Below are 17,942 nucleotides of genomic sequence, written 5' to 3' on the forward strand. Positions count from 1 at the left end.
TGCTCTTTATTTAACCAAATGGAAAATTGTGGCACCATCCGTAAAATCGTGGCAGGAGTCGGTAATACTGCTGCGTTTACCGACCAAGTTCGATATTTCCGTAGATCACATGTCAGTATTTTCCTGGTTTTGTTTAACGGAACAAAACATTTTGGCGGCGTCGGTAAATTGTCGCGCTTCGCACCACGATTTTACCGACTATTTTTTTTTTACCGAGTGGCTGAAAATATTGGTGGGGGGCGTCCCCCTCCCCTCCCCCCACACACAAGTGACGGATCTGGGTGCCACGAAAAAGAGCGTAAGGACAAGGCCGTACCCAGCGGGGAGGGGGTTGAATCCCCCCCCCCGAAATGTTTGTGCCCCCCCCCCCCCGAAAAAAATATTTGAGTAAAAGCTCCTCCAAAAAAGATCCTGGGTACGGCCCTGGGTAGGGGTATGATGACCTCCTGGGAAACAAGACATCTAAATGTTTAAAAAGAGGAAAGTAAGAAAGATTCAAACTTAAATCCACTTAAAAACAAAACTCTTGGTGCTATTTGTCCTATCCTCTACGAAATGTTTGTGGCCATTGCTGAATAGTATACAATGTAGGACTGAATAGTATAAGGACTACAATGAGCTTATCCTTCTATTGAAAAGTCTATATCCTAATAGTCAAGGGGCATGGGCTATATAATAATCTTTTCTACAAATTATCAGGAGGCAACTGTCCCCCTTGCCCCCCCCCCCCACCCAAAAAGAAAAGGTGCCCCTGGTTGTTACCGAACTTATTGTTTTATAAAGCACAAAAACTGGCACAAGCCTACCTGCAGGATTAGAAAAAGAAATGATTTTCTGAAAATGACGGTTTATTTAGTCTTCCCCTCCCTCCCTCTTCCCGCCTACAGGAAATTTTGTATTTTTCCTTCCCACCATTTTGGACAAATTTGCCTCATGTTCTTTCTTTGTTATCTTCTCTTTTTTTGTGTGTGTGTATTCCTTAACACTAGCTGATACGGAAACACTGAAAGTCAGGCATATTTGATTTAACTCTAAAATCTTGGGAATTCGTGTAATGTATGTTAATTTTGGACGGCCGATCTGCCCTCTGCCATGGAAAGCCTTATGTTATAAAACCGTAGGAATTCTGGGACCTCTGACCTTCTTCCACAGCGATGAAGACCTTCTGACCTTCATTGTGCTTCAGTCTCTAACTTTTTTGAGTGGTAAAACCGTAGGAATTCTGGGACCTCTGTTTTTTAAAACCGTAGGAATTCTGGGACCTCTGACTTCTGGGAATTCTGGGACCTGAGTTTTAAAACCGTAGGAATTCTGGGATCTCTGACCATCTTCCACAGCGATGAAAACCTTCTGACCTTCATTGTGCTTCTTTCTCTAACTTTTTTGACTGCTTTTTTGAGTGGAAGTAAATTTTGTCATAAAAGGAATTTATGAACCAAGTAAAAAAAATTTACGCATATTTTATAAGTGATTGTAAAAAAAATTGATAACGGAAGAGGAAATAAAAAGAAAATTAACGAAATGAAAGACAAGCTATCAGTAAAATAGACCAGAAATTTTCGGAAAAAGAGAATTAAAAATGGAAAAGTAGTGAAGCCACTCCAAGGGTGGTAAACCTCTTTAAATGAATCATACAAATAAATACAATATAAAAATGATAATAACCCAGCAAGAAAAATTAGCAAACTAGCATTAAAACAAAAAATCTTTTCAAGGGTGGTTGGATGTTTAATCTGTAAGCTTGGAAAAAAGCTTATCTGCAGCATCAAGAGGATCCGGCAAGCAGTATCTCTCCCGCAGTCTACCATTCCTAATCCAAGGAGGAACCCGAATAAGGAAGTTTAAATATTTTAAATAAGCCCCCTGATTTCTATTGTATCCGATTGGTTTGAAATATCCCAGAAATGAACCATGTATAGAACATAAGGGAGAAAAACAGCATTATATACTTTCACAAGGTGGCGTTTACCAAGATTAAGCTGTGATCCAACTGCACCAGCATACGTATTACGGATCTTACATTCGGTTCAGGCAATAAGTAATTTCTGAGTTGACTTTGTTTAGCGATTTTTTTTTCTTAGGCACTGAATATTGAATTTTTAAGTCTGCACTGAATATTGAGCACAAAAATATGATATGAAAATTTTATGGGGTTTTTAGTAAATTTTCACTTCTGTGAAATTTGTTAATAACAGCATTAAGCAACCGTATGAAGCGGTGATGAGGGCCGAGCCTTAGGCACGCATCAGAAGCAATTTCATCTTCATGACGACGCAGAGTATGCATAATACCAGTAGCACAAAATTACTCCTAATCATAATCTGACCCAAATTGTAACTGGTCACTGTAAATTAAATTCATTTTTATGTTAAATTAATAAAAGTAATTGTTCCAATTGTGACTGTGGTGACGAGGAGACTTTATATCATTATCTTTTTGAGTGTAAATTTTTTGAAAATTAAAGAACTGAAATGCAATTTAAATAACAAGGTTTTTCTTACTCTAATATTAATGTTATCTGGTTCATCAAAGAGGGTCGGTATGCCGTTTTGGAATACTTGAACCGAACAAAGAGACTAGATATTGTATAATTTTTTTTTCTTCTTTTAATTAATATTAAGTGTTAATAATTGTTGTCAACTTATTGTTTTTCCTTTTTCCTTGTTTCTTTGTGGTGTTTAGTATTTTGCTTGTGATTTTCAGTTTTTGATATTTTGTGCTATATTTTGTAGATTAGATAGGGAAATACTCTGTACGGGTTTAATCACTGAATAAAATCATTCATACCATTAGCACTAAACCAAGCAATTGTTTTTCTATTCCGGAACGTGGAAAATAAAGAAGAAATTCGCAGCACCGGAAAAGGTGAATACGGATTAGATTCAGATCACTTTCTCGAAACCAAAGGTAAAATCCAGACACAAAAAGTATAGCGTGATCACAATAGCAGGGCCATATCCAGGATTTTTGTTCGGGGGGGGGGTACCCGATTTTTTCCCGTGGACTTGGTCTAACATCTTCGAGATGGGTATTTTTTAGACTAATTTTCGACTTGGTAAAAATCTGGGGGGGGGGGGGCGGTTCAAACCGGGTAACCCTCCCCCCCCCCTGGATACGGCCTTGAAAGAAAGCCGAGTAGAATTTCGCAAAAACGACCACGACAAACTTATACGACCACGACTGATCACATATCGAAGTCCTAAGACTAGGAACGCGAGGAATGAAAAAAAAAACGGCAGTTTAAGTCACCTGTACCAAGCGCTTCATTTAGCGATTAAGTAAAAAAAAAAATTCAACTGAAAGTAAGGAGCAACATTAAAACTTAAAACAAACTGAAATTATAACGTAAATGAGGGGGGATTGCGACCTCCGCAATACATCGCTCTTTACGCTAAAGTTCGACTTTTTGTTCCAATCATTTAAGAATGACTCCTGAAACACAAGGGCCGTTTAATTATAATAAGCTGTTTTAAAAGTTCTAAAAAACACAAATGACCGTGCATGGTCAGTTTAATATACTTATGCTGGTTGCTCCAATCACTTTAGACACTTAACAAGGGCACTAGAGCTTTCAGTTTCTAGGCAAATTAACTCCTTTTGAAGTTTCTATGAAGTTTCCTTCTATACGAAGTGCCTTGGTCAGAAAAAAAAAATACATTGTACCTACATCGCTCTTTCTTTAGGCAGCGCTATTGTGCTGCCTATGATATGCTTGTTCATATTCCGAATGATTTATTAAGGATCGTATTGTTCTTTATTTTATTGTTTTGTATTGACGTATTTACAGATCGGTTTTCTATTTTATAGTCAGGATCAGTAAGGGCTAAATAAGGGCTAAAATTAGATGTTCTACTTCACAAAGGGGGTACTTTCAGTTCTACAACAGGTAAAGTCGACCATGACATTGTGTTTTGCAAAAATACAGGAATATAATATATTATCATCAAAGAATAAATGAGGCGAAAATGAATTTCCATCGAATTCGATGAGAACCCGGCGCAAATAAAGAGCTATTTTCGGTGCATAATACTCGAATTCCTATTGAAATTCATTCTCTACGGACACCAGGCTTAAATACAATGTTGATATGCGAATTTAAACGCTTAACAGGTATAGTGCAGTATATTTTGGCAAACTTTTTAAAAAATCTGTTCGTCTTGTGAGGTATCATACATTTATTCAGACAGATAGGCGTTCGAGAAAGAGCATTAATCATTTTTTTATTTATGTCACTGCTAATGTTCAAAACTTAAAGCATCATCTTTACACTTGATTTACACCTTGTCATACACCATTAAATAAGACATCAAATATAAATATGCCACCTGGAATAAAAAAAATTAGTTCAATGAAAAACCTGAATTGAGTTACATGTTTTGGTTACAATACACTGTGTAACGAGGAGGTACCCACTCTCTATTGTTACTGGTGCACATCTCGGAGCGCCATTTTTCCACCATACATGGTACACCTGTTCGTGCCACACGTGGCGGACTTCTTTTTCTCTTTTCTCGAAGTAATACATTAAATTAGGTTTTTTTTCAAGACCACACTGCCTTTCTATGACGAACAAGTAAATGTTCAGATGGGGATAAGTGCATTTATCAGATAGTGAAAACAGATACAAGTCTGGACATTTCGACCATATATACAGCGATCGTCATCAGCAGATATTAAGGTATTACGTCGAAAATATGGGGAGATGTGACCAATCAAGTATATAACTGTAAATTCAACAACATTTCTTTTGCAATTAGAAGACGAAGAAGAAATTCAACTTACATTTAGGCAATATTAAAGAAGAAAATTTACAACTCAAGAATTTGGCGGAACGCAATTCTTGAACCCTCTCAGAAAAAAGTATTGAGTGAATTTGAAGCTATTATTTTGTTACGTACAAATATTTTTGTCATTATTTTAATGCTTTAGTATATCTGCTGATGACGATCGCTGAATATGCTCAAAATATTCAGACTTTTGTATCTGTTTTCACTGTCTAATAAATGGACTTATCCCCATTTGAACGTTTATTGGTTCGTGGTAGACTTCTTCTAAGCGTTTATTGCTGCTCCTGGTGTTTTTGCGAGTGAGTGATCCCTTGGTAATGTCTCTCTAGTTTGACACTACAGCTGACAATGCTTTGCTACTTACTTTTGCATGCCTTTCATGTATCAATCTTATGTCGGACTGTTTTATGGCTGGTCTTCAGTGGCTGTTTTTTGTTGTTGTTGTTTTTTTCATGTAACATTAATGTCAAAATAAATATGTATTGAAACCAGTAAGAAATTTGTCATTTATCTTGTTTTTAGTTTCATTCACATCTGACTTTTATGGTCTATGTTGGTAATACCCCGTACTTTGATTTGTATTACGTTGCATCAGGCAAGATTTTATACAAACTCTGGTTCTAGAAAACTTATTGTTTGAAAAGTTGATAATGTTGGTTATTTGTATACCGATATTTAGAATCAGGACCGCACCCATAATTTCAGTCAGCATGGGGCGTGGCAACTGCGGAGAACTCTTTTGAAGCCATTATGTAACTAAAAAGAGGTGCTTTTTAGCTGAGATTCCAACCTTCGGGAGGGGGAGGTGTCTTACTTGATACCGCGCTCGGTACATCCGGCATTGGAGTAGAGCCAAAATTAAATATGTTTGTATTTTAGCGTCTATTGGAGGGCCAATAGACGCTTTGTGTCCCTTAGTCCTCCCCGCAGGCCTAATATGACATTGGATCAAAATTTCAGAATAGGTATTTAGTTGTACCGATCGAAAGTGTAAAAATCTCTGGTGGTGATATGAATCATGCAATTCTTGGGCCAAAGGTTCCAAATTGTGCACATAGTCTATTAAAACAAAGGCCTCACTGATACATTTTAATAGAAATCCAGACAAGTTACACCATGTTAAAATCAGAGTCATACAAGGATTTTCAATTTGTATGATTAGAGGACCCTACCATGTTTGGCCCTGTTTCCCCTTAAACACTTCAACCGCGAATTTATACTCAAGGGCACATTGCACCTCTTTCGAGTCACAGTCAGGAATATGTAAGGGGGCGTTCCATAGTGTTATAATTTGAGTCACTAAACTTATCAATATTGAAGTAGGCTATACGAATGTCCTAAATAAAACACCAAGCTCATATTTTACAAACTGTGTATAACTTCCACCTAATAAAATAAATAAATTAATTAAGGCCTAATAAATTGAGCAACGCTACGTCATGGAAATCCAATTAAAGAACAGGAAATCCAACAAACAAGATGGAAATCCAATAAGGATCTTAAAATCCAACATTTTGTGTTTGAAAATTCAATTCGGGTATGGGAATCCAATGTTTTCGTTTCTCAACAAATATTCAATAATGATCATGGAATTCGAAAATAATTTCTAATATTCAAATCGTTTTTAAAGTGCATTAAAATTTAATCAATATGTTCATCATTTTAAATCTATTCCTTTTAAACGTATTTGAAACTGAATGATCCTCTAGCCTTCTGAGGGATTTCAATGTTGATAATTCAATGCTTCTTTCTGGTAAACATTTCTCGTCATGAAAGATCTCCGACAACTAATTCAGTCTTACTAATTTAAAAAGACCCTTATAGTCGTCATTGAATAATTCCTTTTAGATCCATTCCATTGTACTAGCACTAGCACTTTACTGAAAACTGTGCTAGATAATTATAATTGTATACTAAAAATTTTCGAAATCGATATAGCCCTATAAATTAATATTTAATTTTTTAAGGCTACTTATTGAATGCAATGCGTCTAAGAGAACATCCTGTTTATTTGGGTCAGTTTTGTGCTTTTTTTTTAGAATTTTACAGACGTTGGAAAAATCACGAGACAGTTTATTATAGCTAGTTCTTCAGATCTTGTATAACTGGTGAAGAAACAATATTTGTTTGTTTCAAGTTTCAACTTTTCTCTTTACTGCCGTGAGAAAAAGTTTGTTTTTACTTACTTAAAACATGAGACTTTCCATATGCATGTATAGGGCATATTCCTGTCCAAGAACCTTTTTATTTTGACACTTTTTTGAATCTTCATCTTCAATCGTTTAAACTTTTTCTATACTAATTTAAATGGATATTTATTTCTGAGTCAAACAGGAAGTGTATATTTTAACGTTAGTACATATTTTAAAGTTGTACGTTCAACTTTGGTTACAAGTCTGTTGAAAACTTTTTTTGTATGTGTTTTTTGCTTCCAGGAAAATAGGAATATCAAAAATTTTCCTCTGTTGTTATACAATTTACCTTTTATGACCATTTTTTATCACCCAATCAACCGTATCTCACTTATTTTTATATTAATGGGTTCTTTTTTTTATAGTTGTTCACTCAGAACCTAAATACTGGGATAAAGTACGAATACATGGTTGCCGTCTCTCCAGACTTTAATTCAGGTCGACCAAGTGGCCGAAGCCGAGATCTTGATTTACTACCCGTGCGGCAGCCGTTTGACAACACTGTCAAAATAACAGGTCTAGGAAGTGGAGGCTCTTTGCAGCAGAATTTCGGAATTCAGCCGGAAATATTCCCCACTCAGGTTTCTAGTAGAGACACTCGTGTATCTCAAGGTAAATAGCTTGATTTTGTTCCAGGTACCGTTCATTTCTTCGTCTCGTTACAATTATTGATAGGTTTTGAGGTTTTCATAATAATTAATTAAAAAAAAAACTTTCCAAAAAGAAGTTTTTTAAGGAAAAGTAAAAAAATCAAAAGAAATAGAAACCTACAATAACACACTCTCAAAACGACCAGAAATTGCTGTTAAAGAATAAATGAATCACAAAACGAATAGAAAATAAATAAACAATCATACAAAAAAACATGCAACAGGTACTAATATGAATGAATAAATAAATCTTAAAGCGAGTAAAGTATAAATTAAACATGCAAATCAAGCTTATAACGAACAAAAATATTTTGCTATTGAAGTATAAATAAAACCCAAAACGAACAGAAATTAAATAAACAATCATAGCAAACAAACATACAATAGGTAGGCTACTAATATAAATGAATAAATACATCTTAAAATCAGTAAAACTTAAACTGAATATGTCAATCAAGCTTAAAACGAACAAAAATCACTACAGACAAGAGTTTGGGTTTTACCTCCTTCTCTCACTATAAAATTCTTAAAATTACTGCGTCATTGGCCCTTTACTGAAAACTATGTGTGGCTTGAACAGTCCTGTAAAGTACAAATAAGACCAAGCTGAATAATTCATATACAAGAGTATAAATTCTTGAAAATCAGCATTTCCAGATTTTATTGCACTGTAATTTTTATTTTCATTTTCAATGCTGTAATAACTGGAAAAGAAAATATTTGTAATATAATTCGTTTTCAGTGAAGCATTATTGACGCAGTAGGCTTTAGACTTTTACAGTTATGGAAGGGGGCAGTTCCAAAGTCTTGTTTGTTGTGAAATTTTTTTTTGTCTTGAATAGTCTTGGAAATAAATAATAAAAGTTAACTGAATGTTTGATATATAATGACATTAATTGCTGAAAGCTCATCAGTTCAAAATTTAATTTTACTGTAATTTTATGTTTATTTTCAATGTTGTAATAAGTACAAAAGAAATATTTTTCTTATAATTCGTTTTCAGTAAAGCGCCAATCACACAGTAAGTTTTAGACTTTTACAGTGAGAGAAGGAGGCAAAACCCAAACTCTTATTTGTAGTGATTTTTGTTCCTTTTAAGCTTGATTTGCATTTTCAATTTAAGTTTTACTCGTTTTAAGATTTGTTTATTCATTTATATTAGTACCTATTGTATCTTTGTTTACTATGATTGTTTATTTAATTTCTGTTCGTTTTGGGTTTTATTTATACTTCAATAGCCAAATATTTTTGTTCGTTTTAAGCTTGATTTGCATATTCAGTTTAAGCTTTACTCGTTTTAGGATTTATTTATTCATTTATATTAGTACCTCTTGCATGTTTTTTTTGCTATGATATTTTATTTTATTTCTGTTCGTTTTGGGTTTCATTTATTCATATTAATTTTTTGTCGTTTTGAGTTTGAGTTGTAGGTTTCTATTTTTTCTGATCTCAAGTATCGTGTCGACACCGGAATTTTCGTTATTTGATCTTTAAACTATTTTGAATAAAATGGCTATCTCAAAATTTTGATCAGATGCATTTGGGGAAAAAAGGACCTTGGAGGTGCGGGGGTGCTAGTTGCCCTCCGATCGCTTTTGACTCTTAAAAAGGACACTAGAAATCCCAATTTACGATCGAATGAGCCCCCTCTGAAGTTTATACGACCATCCATATAGACTCATTTATTTTAGCATCTTGTATGTTTGTTTGCTATTATTGTTTATTTAATTCTGTTCGTTTTTGGCTTTATTTATACTTCAATAGCAAAATATTTTTGTTCGTTTTAAGCTTGATTTGCATATTCAATTTATGCTTTACTCGTTTTAAGATTTATTTATTCATTTATATTAGCCTATTACCTGTTGCACGTTTTTTTATTATGATTGTTTATATATTTTCTATTCGTCTTGAGTTTCATTTATTCTTTAATAATAATTTCTGGACGTTTTGAGTTTGAATTTAAAAATTTTATTTAAGTTGAATTTTAAAATGCGGGGGTGGTAGTTGCCCTCCGATTGCTTTTGACTCTTAAAAACGGCACTAGTAACTCTGATTTACGATCGAATGAGCCCCCTCCAAAGTTTATACGACCATCCGTATAGACTCATTTATTATTAGTACCTATTGTATGTTTGTTTGCTATTATTGTTTATTTAATTCTGTTCGTTTTTGGCTTTATTTATACTTCAATAGCAAAATATTTTTGTTCGTTTTAAGCTTGATTTGCATATTCAATTTATGCTTTACTCGTTTTAAGATTTATTTATTCATTTATATTATTAAATGTTGCATGTTTTTTGTTATTATTGTTTATTTATTTTCTATTCGTTTTGGGTTTTATTTATTCTTTAATTGTAATTTCTGGTCGTCTTGAGTGTGAGTTATTGTAGATTTCTATTTCTTCTGATCTTAATTACCGTCTCGACACTGGAGTTTTTGTTATTTGATCTTTATATTATTTTGAACAAAATGGTTATCTCAAAATTTTGATTAGATGCATTTGGGGAAAAAAGGACCTTGGGGGTGCGGGGGTGCTAGTTGCCCTTCGATCACTTTTGACTCTTAAAAAGGGCACTAGCAATTCCGACTTACAGTTGAATGAGCCCCCGCCCCCGAAGTTTATATGACCATACCTTCCATAAGAACCCTTATATGTCCCCGGGGCATAACTTACGACACTTACCTCCGGACTCTGGGGTGTTGTTTTATCCCTGGACTTCTTACGTGGTTGTAACAAGTTGGACCTGGTTGTTACGTGATCTTAGGTCTATTTTGAACAAAATGGCTACATAAAAAAATCGATCGGCCGAATTGGACTATATCAATTAAAATTGCTATCTCAAAATTTTGATCGGATGCGTTTGAGGAAAAGAAGTTGTGGGGGGGGGGTAGAGTCCCTCCGATCACTTTTGATGACTCTTAAAAATATAACTAGAACTTTCAATTTTCACCTCAGATGTTTATAAGACCACCCCTTACATAAAACCTTATATGCCCCCGGGCATAACCTACAACACTTGTCCCTGGGATATGGGGGGGGGGAGGGGGTTCGTCAACCCCTGAGTTTTTGTTATTTGATCTTTAAACTATATTGAACAAAATGGCTACCTCAAAATTTTGATCGGATGCATTCGGGGAATAGGGCCTTTAGGGGGAGGCTTCTAGCCCTCCAATCACTTTTACTCTTAGAAAGGGCACTAAAGGTTCCTATTTACAATCAAATGAGCCCGAAGTTTATACGAGCATCCCTTCCATAAAAACCTGATATGCCCCCGGGACATAATTTACAGCACTTCCCCCGGGTTATGGGGGCTGTTTTGTCACTGGAATTTGTTACATGATCTTTAGTCTATTTTGAACAAAATGGCTATATAAAAATTCCAACAAACACATTTGAGGAAAAGAGGGTTGGGGGCTAGTTGCCATTGGATCACTTTTGACTCTTAAAAAGGGAATTAGAACTGTCAGTTTCTAATCATTTGAGTCCCTTCCGAAGTTTATATGACCACCTCTTCCATAAAAACCCTATACACCTGGGCCATAAGTTACAACGCCTCCCCCAGGCTCTGGGAGGAAGGCTACGTTGACTCAAAAGTTTTTATTATCTGATCGTTGGACTATTTCAAACAAACTGGCTATCTCAAAATTTTTATCGGTTGCATTTGGGGAAAAGAGGGTGTGGGGGGGGGCTAGATGCCCTCCGATCACTTTTGACTCTTAAAAAGGGCATTAGAACTTCCAGTTTCCAATTGAATGAGCCCTCTCCAAAGTTTATACGATCACCCCTTCCATATAAAGTGCCTATGGAAAAAAAAATAATGAAACAATGGAGCCATATGGCCTTTACTATAGGCAACGCTATAGCGTTGCCTCTGATAACCAGCATTTTAAACTGTTGTACTCTGGAAAACACATGTTTGTTGAACAGGAAATCAACTCTGAGGAACATTTTATGTTAAATTGTTTTAGGATGGGGAATTGGCATCTCTGCAAACCCCCTCCTCCCTGCTTCTCTCTCATAGACACAGTTTTCCTCTCTTTCTCCCTCTCTCTTGCTCTTTTATTTAGTTGGTCCCTTGCTCCCGAAATATTGAGCGCTGTGTACCTGGTTTTACAAGGCTGCTACGGAACGAAGCTCTGATTAGGTTCGTTCCAAACCTCTAAATCTCTGGCGAGGTTCGAACCTCTGATAAGGTATTTGCATGGCGATATACTATGAGAAGAAGATTTCTTTCCAATTTCCAAAACTTCGGGGAGGAGGGGTGGGGATCCGAGCCCCAATACTCTGATGATATATCTGCTCAAACTATTCATTAGAACAAAAGAATCATTAAACTGTGTTTCTCTTTTTTCTTCGTTATTAAAAATCTTTCCAAGGTCTTAGAGATAAATGAAAACAGCTGCTTTTTCCTAAATGTTATCCCAAATGGGATAACGAAAAGGACCCAAAAGGCAAATAAACTAACGTTTATCCACATGGAAAACTTGAAGGTTAATAAGATTGGATTTTTAAGATTAGCTTTTGTCTCTGTTTGTGTATTATTTGCAGCGATTAAGTATGCCACTAGGCACTTGCGCTGTCTGCCAAGTTTTTTATATAGTTTTCGGTGTAAGTGTTTGTGTAATTTTAGTATAGTTTTGGTGTAAGTATAAGGAGGCTTTTGTCTCCGTTTGTGTATTATTTGCAGCGTTGAAGCGTTCCACTAGGCATGCTACCAATCTGCCGAGCTTTTATATAGACATAGTTGTGTTATGATGAGAATCTTCTATTCCATTAGTTTTAATATGTATTGACTTCTTTTGTATAAATATGAGTTTTCAGCAACCACGGTGAGTTACTTATAAAAACAAAGCACTGTTACCAGTGGCGTCGGTTCCCAAAAATGTAAGGGGAGGGGGCAAAAATGTATTTTCGAAAATCCAGGGAAGGGTGATTCTGTAGTTTTTTCGATTTTTTAATGAAAATACCATAAAAGCTGTTTTTCAATGAAAATACGAAACACCAGGTTTTTTTCAAAATGTAGGGAGGTAAAAAATTCCCCCATGGCCCTCCCCCACACACTCATAATATTGCATGCGATGTGCAACTGTTCCAATGCATCCATTAAGCTTCAAATCCCTACGGTTCAATGCTTATTTATTTCAGGGAATACGGTAGGATTTGTGGTGACCGAGGTCCGGACGACAAATTTAGTGTACAGCATCATGACTCGCACTGATATTTTACGAGTCATTTTTTAGATTTGCCAAGTAATTATGGTACTTTCATAGCCAAGATATATTAAGTTATTCTATAGCATTGTTAGAAATTTAAAAAAGGGAAAAATCCCCCAGCCTTGCGTAAGTTGCGTTTTTTTTAGAAAGCTTTAGATCTGCCTAGTAGAGCTTGGCTATGTATTGATATAACAAATAAACTCATTTTTTTCTATATTAATTGATGTATGCATAGTCAATAAACAAAATCAATTATTACTTGGCAGTAATAGAATAAAAAACATCAAATAAGGTAAAAAAAACTAAAAATAGTTTAAACAAAAATAAAACAAAAACCTGGCAGATAAAAAAGGCGTGTAAAAACCAGCTCATAAGACGAAACCAGTGCTGAAATTCCATCACTCGTTCAATATATTCCCACAGAGGTGAGCACAGTTGAATTTCAACATGGCATAGATAGATAGATAGATAGATCGTTTATTTCAAAAGCCCAAAAGCCATATACACACAAAAATTTATGAAAAATAAAGAAATCACAACAGAACAAATTACAAAACACATGGTATATGAGATGTTCCTACCAGAAATTTCACTGAGAATTTACCAATATCAAAAGATTCACTAGCTAAAAAATCTGAAGGCTTGGGGAAAACTAAAGATATTACATAATAATAACATAGACTCAAATATATTTTTAATGGTGATGTTTCTATATATTTTTTCCAGATCCCAAGCTTAGTACTGAAATCCTAAGATCTTGAAAATACTCTTAGGATAACAGTCCTGCTCAAAGCCCACTTGTTGAATGTCTTAATAGGTTTCCAAAGATGGACGGATCCAATGAGTCGATAAAACCGTATTTCCAAGCCAAAGTGCCTCGTTCATTCACTTGAAGTAATTTTTTTATGTTGATCTTAGTAAAATTTTAGAGCCCCCCCCCCCCCAATACTTGCTGGTTTATGTGTATAAGACGGCTATAAGAATCATGGCCAAAAACATGGGACATAAAAATAACAAACTAAATTTGCATTAATTGTAAAAGCCTACGTATTTGATTTGAAAAATACAATTTTGGTATCTGTGCATAGGGAAATGGCTCCAAGAAAAGTTCTAGGTACCATCAAATGATTTTATGGGAGAGTGGTGTATTTTGGCTAGTCTAAAAAACGTTACATTTATAAAAATTACTGGAAAACAGTGTTTTAAATTGGCCAAACTCCCTCGTTTAGGGTCTCTGTGACTGGAGGCAGGTATGTACGCAAGGATGTTAAGCCCGCCCTCCGGAATCCCATAAATCTCTAAAATTACGCGCATTTCTTATTTAAATCTAAAAATAATTTACTGTGCTTTCCCTGAAAAAATTCTCTCGCGTAGCTCAACGATTCTATTCCGCATTTAGTCTTTTTTTATGCTTTGGTTTTGAGCTGCCACTGAGAATTTAATGATTTCCCAAAATCCACTTGCAAAAAATCTCAAGCTTGACAAAAAAAAATCCCAAGGTATTAAGTGATAGTAATACATATAACCTATTGGGGGTCTTGAATGATACTTGTTTAGTTTACATAGTTTTCCACGATCCCAAGCTCAAGACTGAAATCTCTAAATCCCCGAAAAATCCCAAAGAGGGACAGGCTTTGATTTTTTCTAATTTTGGCACACAGGGACGAAAAGGATGCTCACAAGAACGTACGCAGGTGAGGGGGCTCAGAACCCTGTCCCCTTTCCCCAAAAAATCCCAATTCTCTCGAATTTTGGGGCACTTCTTATTAAAAATATGAAATAATTTTTTATTATTCCCCCCCCCAAAAAAAATACTGTATGTGTGCCTTGCTACCCATATTTATCAGTTTTGTGCTGTTTCTTTTAAACTCTAGGAGCTTAGGCTCCATGTTTTTATTATTAATACTTACAAGCTATCATTATGAAATCAAGTTGAGTTGGGTAGCTGGTTATGGAGAAAGCTAGGAATATCTATCAGAACATTTTAAAATATTTCCACCGGCTGGAACGTGGGGAGTATTTCTCAAGAAAGTAAACAGATTTGACACTATTGTCAGGAACTCGATACTTAGATCTTTCGCAAATTGTCGAGGGGAATTTTGCGTTTGATTTATGAACAACAGATCTTGACAATTGTGAAAATAAACAGACGCTAATACTAAAACCATATCAGTGTGAATCGTATTGGTTAAACAAATCAATTAATTAACTGATATTTGACACTGATTTAACAAACTCACTAAATGTCTTTTAAATGGCGCTTTTGTTTTCTACGAGATTATTCTCCTCTCTTTTTGTATCTGTCACAAAAGACACAAAATTTTAGGAAATCAGAACGGTTATGATTGAAAGGACAATATCAAAAGGTTCCGTTTCTGGATATTTCTTATGAAACAATTTTGGGGGGAGAGGGGCACTTGCCCTGGGCGCAGAAATTTTACGGGCATAATGCTTCAAATAAATAAATCTAATATTTATAATCATTTTGTAACTTTTGAAACTTTACTTTTATTGCAATAAAGTAGAGGGTGCTGTTGGCAGTAATTATAAGCAAATTGAATCTAAAATTTTCATTTTTTCATATCTTTTCCCATATAAAGTAAGAAAAGTCAGATTTGAATAAAGGAAAATTTTTATTATTGAATGAAAGTTTTGTTAATAAATAAAGATTGTTAAAATTTGGCCCACAAACTTTTTGGAGATAGGGTGGGGAACGAATCAAGGTTTCGCCCTAGGCGTATGAGAGGCCGGACCGCCACTGATGTCCAAAAGGGAGGGGAGTGAAATACTGGTTTTCATAAAAAGATCATTACTTATACGATTTTCCCTTAGTTTCCTGTAATTTTAATATAATCCCATTTATTTTTATATGATTTTTATATAATTTTTATATTATCATGTTATTTTGTGGCATGTTTTTTGGCATATCACAGATATTTTTATATCATTTTTTATATAATTTTTATTTGATTTTTATATAATCATATTATTTTTTGGCATTTTTTTTTGGCATATCGCATGTATTTTTATATGATTTTATATAATCATATTAGTTTTGAAACACATACTTGTGTTTTACTGATGTGCTTTACCCATGTTTTACTGTAATTAAATAAAAAAAACAAGTTTTTTAAACTGAAAGTAAGGAGCGACATTAAGACTTAAAACGAACAGAAATTATTCCGTATATGAAAGGGGCTGTCCCCTCCTCAACGCCTCGCTCTTTATGCTAAAGTTTTTTATTGTTTTAAAAAATAAAGTTGTGAGACAGAGTCAAATTTTAGCGTAAAGAGCGAGGCGTTGAGGAGAGCGAGGCGTTCATATACAGAATAATTTCTGTTCGTTTTAAGTTTTAATGTCGCTCCTTACTTTCAGTTTAAAAAACTTGTTTTTTATTTAATTTCTGATCGTTTTTTAGTTAATGCAGCTTTTATTTTGGCTCACCGTCATTGAATAAGTAAACAAAATTGGCATAAAAATTTTACTTTTCTTTTGCTAAATGGCTGTCTTAACAAATTAACTTACGTAACTAACTTCTATATTCGTATATTTTTCTTCTGGCAAAAATACAAAGTTGCAGATTTTTGCAGATATGAGCTTGAAACCTATGTAATAGGGTTTTCTGATACGCTGAATCTGACGGTGTGATTTTCATTAAAATTCCTTCACTTGTAGGGGATGTTTCCCCCCTCTTTAAAAAATTGGGTAAATTTTCTCAGGCTCGTAGCCTTTGATGAGTAATACTAAACTTAATAAAATTTATATATTTAGAATCAGCATTATAAACACATTCTTTTGATAAATTTATTGACATCAAAATTCCGTTTTTAAAAGTTTTGATTACTATTGAGCCATATCGCTTTTTTTTTTTGTTTTTTAATTACGTATATGTTATTGCGTATATGAGGGGGATCTCCCTTTATTCAATATCACGCGCTTTGCGCGAAAAGTTAAAACAAATTTTAAATCGCACACTCCTGAATCACAAAGGCCGTTTAATTAGAATAGATAGCTCTATTGACACAACTAAAAAAAACTGGAAGGTTAAGAGCGAGTTATTGACTTGGGGGAGAATCCCCTCGTATACGTATTAATTTCTGTTCATTTTAAGTTCTAATGTGGCTTCTTACTTTCAGTTGAAAAAACTTGTGTTTTTTTAAATTTAATTTCTGATCGTTTTTTAAATAATGCTTGGAAATCCGGCGCTCCCTTCATAGAAATGTCCCTTTCCCCAAAGAATCATCCTCGACGGAAAGATTCTCCCGAATAGCCCCTCCTCCAGCCCCACCCCCCACCAGAAAAAAATTCTTCCTGAAAATGTCTGTATACTTCCCAATAACCAATACAATATGTAAGCAATGGGCAAACTTCATAACTTGCAGCCCTTCCCCTGGGAACTGTGGGGGATTAAGTCATCGTAAAAGACATATTTATTAGATTTTCGACTATGCTGAACAAAATGGCTATCTCAAAATTTTAATTGGGTGGCTTTGAGAAAAAAATTAGCGTGGGAGGGGGCCTAGTTGCCCTCCATTTGTTTTTGGTCACTTAAAAAGGGCACTAAAACTTTTAATTTCCGTTCCAATGAGCCCTCCTACGATATTCTAGGACCACTGGGTCAATACGATTACCCCTGGGGAAAAGAAAAAAAAACAAACAAACAAATAAACACACATCCGTAATCTTTCTTCTGGCAAAAAAATGCAAAATTCTACGTTTTTGTAGATAGGAGTTTGAAACCTCTACAGTAGGGTTCTCTGATACGCTGAATATGATGGTGTGATTTTCATTAAGGTTCTATAACTTTTAGGGGGTCTTTCTCCTTTTCTTCGAAAATCAGCCAAATTTTCTCAGGCGCGTAACTTTTGATGGGTAAGATTAAACTTGATGAAACTTATATATTAGAAATCAGAATTAAAATCTGATTCTTTTGAATTATCTATTGGTACCAAAATTCCGTTTTTTAGAGTTTCGGTTACCATTGAGCCGGGTCGCTCCTTACTTACAGTTCGTTACCACGAACTGTTTGACACGTACATGTGTTTTACTGAAACACACACCTGCGTGCTTGCCTAGCAGAAGGGATAGGTTTTAGGTCT

At 34.8% G+C, this 17,942-nt stretch overlaps 1 protein-coding gene across 1 annotated transcript in view; it reads left to right on the top strand.

The window, feature by feature from the left end:
- Positions 1 to 17,942, top strand: part of LOC148942931 (papilin-like) — a 126,734-nt gene that overhangs the window by 23,306 nt on the left and 85,486 nt on the right. The window contains exon 2 of the mRNA XM_089102401.1: positions 7,345 to 7,591. Within this exon, the coding sequence (XP_088958527.1) occupies positions 7,345 to 7,591 (247 nt within the window). The remainder of the gene's footprint in view (positions 1 to 7,344; positions 7,592 to 17,942) is intronic.

This window comes from Artemia sp. Qi Xiang Cuo, chromosome 16, assembly GCF_049724085.1.
Source record: "Artemia sp. Qi Xiang Cuo chromosome 16, ASM4972408v1, whole genome shotgun sequence".
Taxonomy (NCBI): Eukaryota; Metazoa; Arthropoda; class Branchiopoda; order Anostraca; family Artemiidae; genus Artemia; species Artemia sp. Qi Xiang Cuo.